We start from the raw sequence: 7,824 nt of genomic DNA, 5'->3' as shown, positions 1-7,824 counted from the left end.
AGTAGGGGGTGATGGAGGAGTGGACCAGGGTGTCCCGGAGGGAATGATCCCTACGGAAAGATGTGTTTGGTAGTGGCATCATGCTGGAGTTGGCGGAAATGGCGGAGGATGATACTTTGAATGCGGAGGCTAGTGGGGTGATAAGTGAGGACAAGGGGGACCCTATCATGCAGTAAAGCAAATATTTACAGAGTTGAATAGTGGGCAGTTTCTCAAATTTTTAATGTCGTATGAAACCATACCACAAGATATGACAACTTTTGAGAATCCTAATGTGGGTACAGGCAGCAGATCAATATGCTGCTAACCATCAGGCCACAGCTAAACTTAGATGTGAATAGATCTGAACAACACAACCTAGACTGGCAGAGAAACAGGAGCAAGAGTTGACACAGTGTAGAGTATTCTACAGAGAAAATAGAGGCTGGTGAATTTGGCTCATTATATGATACTTCCTGGAAATGTTGGAACTCGATTCAGTATTCTCTGGATGCAAGAGCTATTGATTCCTCAGTTCTCAAACCCTCGCTGATTAATTGAGAAAGGTGGCCTTTCACCAACAGGACCCCAGCCTCCTCTCAGTTTTGTTTCTGGTACAGGGTAGATTCCATCTTGTGTGACTTTCCCAAATGCTGCTTCAGTTCTGTGGACAGAGTATCTGACATTTGCTTCACTTGACGGGCAAGGTGGTCAATGGCCTGAAGCATTGACTCCATCCTGCAAACCTTCTCCTTGAACCTAACAAAGAAGAGGGCAACAATGATATAAGGTCAATCCGAAAACAATCTGTCAAGAATTTCCATGTCTGTTACTGCAATCAGCCACCGACAAAAACAAGTTACCATTATCCACACCCAATAAGGTGCAGGGGGACCTTTACTCTGTATCTAACCCTGTGCTGTACCTGTCCTGGGAGTGTTTGATGGGGACAGTGTAGAGGGAGCTTTACTCTGTATCTAACCCCGTGCTGTACCTGTCCTGGGAGTGTTTGATGGGACAGTGTAGAGGGAGCTTTACTCTGTATCTAACCCTGTGCTGTACCTTTCCTGGGAGTGTTTGATGGGGACAGAGTAGGGGGAGATTTACTCTGTATCTAACCCCGTGCTGTACTTGCCCTGGGAATGTTTGATGTGGTCAGTGAAGAGGCAGCTTTACTCTGTATCTAACCCCATGCTGTACCGGTCCTGTGAGTGTTTGATGGGGACAGTGTAGAGGGAGCTTTACTCTGTATCTAACCCCGTGCTGTACCTGTCCTGGGAGTGTTTGATGGGGACGGCGTAGAGGGAGCTTTACTCTGTATCTAACCCCGTGCTGTACCTGTCCTGGGAATGTTTGATTGGGACAGTGTCGAGGGAGCTTTACTCTGTATCTAGCCCCGTGCTGTACCTGTCCTGGGTGTGTTTGTTTGGCACAGTGTAGAGCGAGCTTTACTCTGTATCTAACCCTGTGCTGTACCTTTCCTGGGAGTGTTTGATGGGGACAGTGTAGAGGGAGTTTTACTCTGTATCTAACCCCGTGCTGTACCTGTCCTGGGAGTGTTTGATGGGGATAATGTAGAGGGAGCTTTACTCTGTATCTAACCCCGTGCTGTACCTGTCCTGGGAGTATTTGATGGGGACGGTGTAGAGGGGGCTTTACTCTGTATCTAACCCCGTGCTGTACCTGTCCTGGGAGTGTTTGATGGGGACGGTGTAGAGAGAGATTTACTCTGTATCTAACCCCGTGCTGTACCTGTCCTGGGAGTGTTTGATGGGGATGGTGTAGAGGGAGCTTTACTCTGTATCTAACCCCGTGCTGTACCTGTCCTGGGAGTGTTTGATGGGGATGGTGTAGAGGGAGTTTTACTCTGTATCTAACCCCGTACTGTACCTGTCCTGGGAGTATTTGATGGGGACGGTGTAGAGGGGGCTTTACTCTGTATCTAACCCCGTGCTGTACCTGTCCTGGGAGTGTTTGATGGGGACGGTGTAGAGAGAGATTTACTCTGTATCTAACCCCGTGCTGTACCTGTACTTGGAGTATTTGATGGGGACGGTGTAGAGGGAGCTTTACTCTGTATCTAACCCCGTGCTGTACCTGTCCTGGGAGTGTTTGATGGGGACAGTGTAGAGGGAGATTTACTCTGTATCTAACCCCGTGCTGTACCTGCCCTGGGAGTGTTTGATGGGGACAGTGTAGAGGGAGATTTACTCTGTATCTAACCCCGTGCTGTACCTGCCCTGGGAGTGTTTGATGGGGACGGTGTAGAGTGAGCTTTACTCTGTATCTAACCCCGTGCTGTACCTGTCCTGGGAGTGTTTGATGGGGACAGTGTAGAGGGAGATTTACTCTGTATCTAACCCCGTGCTGTACCTGTCCTGGGAGTGTTTGATGGGGACAGTGTAGAGGGAGCTTTACTCTGTATCTAACCCCGTGCTGTACCTGTCCTGGGAGTGTTTGATGGGGACGGTGTAGAGGGAGCTTTACTCTGTATCTAACCCCGTGCTGTACCTGTCCTGGGAGTGTTTGATGGGGATGGTGTAGAGGGAGGTTTACTCTGTATCTAACCCGTGCTGTACCTGTCCTGGGAGTGTTTGATGGGGACAGTGTAGAGGGAGATTTACTCTGTATCTAACCCCGTGCTGTACCTGTCCTGGGAGTGTTTGATGGGGACAGTGTAGAGGGAGATTTACTCTGTATCTAACCCCGTGCTGTACCTGCCCTGGGAGTGTTTGATGGGGACAGTGTAGGGGGAGCTTTACTCTGTATCTAACCCTGTGCTGTATCTGTCCTGGGAATATTTGATGGGGACAGTTTAGAGGGAATTTTATTCTGTACATTACCCCATGCTGTACCTGCCCTGGGAGTGTTTGATGTGATGCTAAGTGCCCTACAAAGAAGGGCCTTTGTTCCTCTTCCCTTCCAACTCTGTCTTTTGTACCAATTCGGTGTCAATGGCCAAAGTTTTTTCAAGATTTGTTGCTGGCCATGTGTGTAATGACCTTTAATGGGTTCAGTACTTACTTTGTCACATGCTTATCCGAAGTTGGATCTGCGTCAAGAGTTTGGGAGATTTCTGTCATGATGTTGTTGGATTGCTCATTCTGTTGCTTGATGTCTAAGACGGTCTCTGTGATCAATGACTGGTAGCTCACTTTTCCAACCTCTGCATTGACTACTGATGCCAAGCCTTCCAAAACTGAACTGCTGCCATTTAAGAGACCCTTCACCGGCTTCAGGTCATCTTCGGTAACAGGGTTGATTGCTTCATGCTCACTAGGAACGGTCAGTGCATTGATCAACACTGTGATTGCGCACACGTTCGAGAGTTCCTCATCATCCATCACTCCGAATGCAGCCGCACTGTCATCCATGAGAGTGAAGTTTGGAAACAAGGGGAAGAGTGAAGCCCGAAGATCAGCCTGTGATATATTATCTTCCCTGCTCTCTGCTCTGTTGCCATGGAGAAGGTAGGCTCCCAGGATACAATGCAATGTCCACAGGAACCTCATGCTGACCTGAAGAGGAGATCAGTTAGAGTTTCTGTAATGTCACCCATTGGCACCCATACCTCAGCCAATCTACATCCATGTCTTTGTCAGACCCAGACCTACAGTTCCTTGGTTCTGCTGAAGAGTCATACAGACTCAAAACGTTAACTGTATCCCTCTCCGCAGATGCTGTCAGACCTGCTGAGTTTTTCCAGCTATTTTTGTTTTTGTTCCGGACCCTGACTGTTCCTGACCTGTCTCTCACCTTCCACCCACTGTAAACTTCATTTACCTGCTGTGTGCTGTGCAGGTACAGGAGCGGACACTGAGATACACAGGATACAGAGGCAAGAAGCAAGCACGACAGAATCCAAATGGAATGGGTTGCCCCAGTCAGTAAATCAGACCAATATTTGGAAAGAAGTTTCAATTCTCCCAGCCAATGGAGACTCCTTAAACAACTAAACCCCTGATAAACACAAAATCTCACACAGTCAGATACACACACAGAAACGCAGACACACAGCAGCTAATGAACAAAAATGTTACCTTAAAGTTGTGCAGCTGTTAAATGGATTGACTCTGTTCTCTCAGATTTTGCAGTTTTTCTGACTCATTCCCTAGTATCCTGGAGGACTGAAGCATTGGCTGTTTCCAGATCCTTTTATTCTGTCTGATTGAGACTGAGAAGCAGTGTTTGGTGTTGAGATGTTCTGCGCTCCTGTGCTTTATTTTGTTATTTATTTTTCATTGGCTGCTTGATGATGCAATCGCCTGCACATCTGTAATATGTTAATGAATAGCAGATGAAACCCTGGCCTTAGTCAGGGAGTAGAACTAAACACAGGCTTTGGTCATGGATCTTAAAGGGACAATGGCAGCAGGAACATACTTTTAAATAAGTTATCCTCAGGATGTGGGCAGAGCTCTCAAACTGCTGGTAGCAATTTGATACAATTGAGTGACCATTGGGAGGTCAGTGAGTGCTCGCAGATCTACATTTCTTCCTGATCTTCAAGCTCCTCTATTAAAATTCTCATCCTCATGTTCAAATCCCTCCATGGCCTCACCCCTCCCTATCTCTAACGTCCACAAGCCCTGCAACCCTCCGACCCTCTGAGAACCCTACAGTCACCAGCTCTGGCCTCCTGAGCACCCCTGGATCTTAATCACTTCAACGTTGGCCACCATGACTTCAGCTGCCTGGGCCCCAAGCTCTGGAATTGCTTCCCTAAACCTCCCTGTCCACCTCTCTCCTCCTTTATGTGCTCTTTAAAACTTGCCCCTTTGACTGAGCTAACCTGACCTAATATCTCCAGGCGTGAGGTGAAGGCCTTGGACATCGGTTATCACCCCTGGGAGTCAGCAGCTGGCTCCAGGGGACAGTGGCGCCACCTTTGGTGGGGCTGGGCTGCAGCACGATGGCCGATGGTCACGGTGTCTTGGCCACAGACGCCAGTGCCCAAAACAACTCACAACATCACCTGTGGCAGAATCTGCCTTTCAAGGAATTAGCCTCTTCCGACATCAGCAAAGACTCACCATAGGAAGACACCCCACCTGAAATGGATCCTTTGCTGCGTGTTCATCATCTTCTGGAGACAGAAGGTTGCCAACAACAAGCTCAGTGTCAAAGTTTGTCTCATAAAATACTTCACAGGGGCATTGTAATGTTCTCCTACATCAAAGGCACGTACATGTAATTGTAAATTGTTAATGTTAACAGCTAACCAGTTAAGGTTAACCTCTGACCCTTCCATTAACTGAGAACTGACTCTCAGTAATGATTTCTGGACCCTCACTGAAACCAGTTAAACTCTCCGTGATGTACCATTCTCTCACGGATACCTGGTTGCACCTCAGTCCCCTCCTTCCCCCAAACCCTGCTTACCCTCCCCCAACTTTCCTTATACACTTATCATCTCCCTGGCCTGTCAATGGCCTTTAAACTTACCCACTTTCTGGCAGCTGGTGCCACAAAACAAGGGCACGTGGCTTCCTGCCCTTTGATGAAGCTGTACTCAAGGTTGGGCCCCGGGGATGTGCCGGACGATCCAAATCTCAGCCGGCCTGACTCAGAAGGTCCGGGGAGACAGGATTTCAGATGCAGGCTGCCAGTCCGAGGATGTTCAGGCCCACTGAGTTTTCCACAGAGTGTCTTCTCCTCACATCCTCTTCATTGGTCTCACTGTCCAGCTTTGAGAGAGCCCAGAACGTTCCTCACTAGGTTTACAAAGTTCTGGAAACACTGAATTGTTAATCAGACAGGATGGGCCAGACTCCAGGCTGAGTCAGACTCCTTGGCTTCCACTGTTTAACAGACACTAAAGAGCAGAGTTCTCAAGGAGAACAATTACTGCATTTCTCAGAGTCGGGGTAACTCTAACACTGCCTGTCCAGGGGTAACGGAGCTGGTTTGTAATTAGATAGCCCACATTACTTTGGCCACATCTTCTGGTCCTGCCATATCGGAGCCAGAAAATCCCAACCTTCCTGTCACCCAGGATTTTAACCTGCTCCCCTCAACAGCTGGATAAGCCTCACCCAAGCCAATACCATCATACCTTACACACAAATTACATCATCGGATCCCGATTGCAATTTTAACAGGAGGCCTGAAAGAGGACGAGTCATTGCCCAGAAGGATAAGGCTGTTTGGACCAGTACCTTATTCCCCAGTTTTTACTGTTTTCTCATTCTGGGTGGGGGAGAGGCTGGAGGGAAGATTCGGCAGGGGGATAGGGTGGAAGGAGTAGGTGCTCAGTGCAGGGGTCAGGAGTAGGGGCTTGAGCAGAGGATTCAGGACATGGTGGAGAATTTGGTGGGGATGGGAGGTTCTGGAGCAGGGCAGAGTTGAAGAAGGGAGAGATATCGGAAAGAAGGGAGTGCTGGGTCCAGGGGGTCTGGAGTCGGGGTGGGAGCAGTGTTTGGGAAGATGTGAAGAAGCAGGGGCAGGGGTAAGGGGAAGGAAGCAGGATGAGGCCAGCAGTCAAAGCAGAAGAGATCCAAACATGTGCCCTTTCTCCAATTATTGGTCAGACTTCTCAGGAGCTGGAATTCTCCATTGGATCCCTCAGGTTTAGGCTTGGGAGTTATCAAGACAGTTCATGGAGATTGGACATGGATTATTTGCTCTGAGTGATTGGATATTGGATAATGAATTTTACATATTAGAATTTGAATGTCAGGTGTGAGTTGTTTGCTATAATGAATACAGCAAGTGCTGGAAAAACTCAGCAGGTCAGGAAGTGTCTGTGGAGAGAGAAACAGAGTTAATGTTTCGAGTCCGTATGACTCTTCTTCAAAGCTAAAGAGAGGTAGAAATGTGATGGATTTTACACTGTTTGAGTGGGTGGAGCAGGTGGGGCTGGATAGAAGATCAGAGATAGGTGGGGGCTCAGGAGGGATTGACAAAGATGTCATGGACACAAGTCAAAGGGAGCGATAATGGTAGCTCTGATGAAGAATCATACGGACTCGAAACGTTTCTCTCTCCACAGACACTGCCAGAGATTTTCCAGCATTTTCTGTTATTATTTCAGATTTCCAGCATCCACAGTATTTTGCTTTTACCTTAGTGAGTTGTTTGCAGTTGGATTGTGGATAATGGTTACTGGATAATTAATGGATATTGGATATTAGTTTAATATTGATTAATAGATATTAATAATCGCTTGAAATTGAGTATTGCTGAGGAAAAGAGACATGTTGTCAAAGATTTTCTTCTTGAACACATCAGGGCAGATGCAAGAATACCAAATTTCAAAGGGAACACCAATTTATACTGTTTGGGAAAAGGGTGCTGATTGGTTGGCAAGTCAACTCTGATTGGTTGAGACATTGTCATAGGAAATGCACCAGGGAGCTATTATCTAGATGGTAGTGGCCATGGGTTTGGAAGGTGCTGTCTAAGGAGCCTTGGTGAGTTCCTACAGTGCATCTTGTAGATGGTACACACTGCTGCTTCTGTGCGTCGGTGGTGGAGGGAGTGAATGTTTGTAGATGTGCTGTGATTAAAGCAGGCTGCTTTGTCCTGGGTGATGTCAAGCTTCTCAAGTGTTGTGGGAGCTACACTCATCCAGGCAAGTGGAGAGTATTCCATCACACTCCTGACTTGTGCCTTGTAGATAGGGAATGTTGTTGCAACCGTGCAAGGCATTGGTGAGACCGAACCTGGAGTACTGAGCACAGTTTTGGTCCCCTTACTTGAGGAAGGATGTAGTTGCATTGGAGGCGGTTCAGAGGAGGTTCACTAGATTGATTCCAGAGATACGGGACTTGTCTTATGAGGAGAGAATGAGCAGTTTAGGCCTATACTCACTAGAGTTTAGAAGGATGAGAGGAGATCTAATTG

At 47.6% G+C, this 7,824-nt stretch overlaps 1 protein-coding gene across 1 annotated transcript; it reads right to left on the bottom strand.

Moving 5' to 3' along the window:
- Positions 1-205: 205 nt before the first annotated feature.
- Positions 206-5,678, bottom strand: LOC121272109. The gene is made up of 4 exons (XM_041178559.1): positions 5,425-5,678; positions 4,020-4,252; positions 3,004-3,497; positions 206-738 (listed from the first exon to the last, which is right to left on the bottom strand). The coding sequence occupies exons 3-4, from the start codon at positions 3,489-3,491 to the stop codon at positions 579-581; spliced, it is 648 nt and encodes a 215-aa protein (XP_041034493.1). The 5' UTR covers positions 3,492-3,497; positions 4,020-4,252; positions 5,425-5,678; the 3' UTR covers positions 206-578.
- Positions 5,679-7,824: the final 2,146 nt, after the last annotated feature.

The sequence above is a fragment of the Carcharodon carcharias genome, chromosome 2 (assembly GCF_017639515.1).
Source record: "Carcharodon carcharias isolate sCarCar2 chromosome 2, sCarCar2.pri, whole genome shotgun sequence".
Taxonomy (NCBI): Eukaryota; Metazoa; Chordata; class Chondrichthyes; order Lamniformes; family Lamnidae; genus Carcharodon; species Carcharodon carcharias.
Note: the sequence above shows the minus strand (reverse complement) of the source record. Positions and strands in the feature narration are given on the sequence as shown.

What these genes read in the sequence shown, in the direction of transcription:
- LOC121272109 (XM_041178559.1), bottom strand. Translation starts at nt 3,491, where the DNA reads ATGAGGTTCCTGTGGACATTGCATTGTATCCTGGGAGCCTACCTTCTC. An exon ending in TCGGATAAGCATGTGACAAA is followed by an intron (nt 739 to 3,003) that starts GTAAGTACTGAA and finishes CTTCTTTGTTAG; the next exon opens with GTTCAAGGAGAAGGTTTGCA.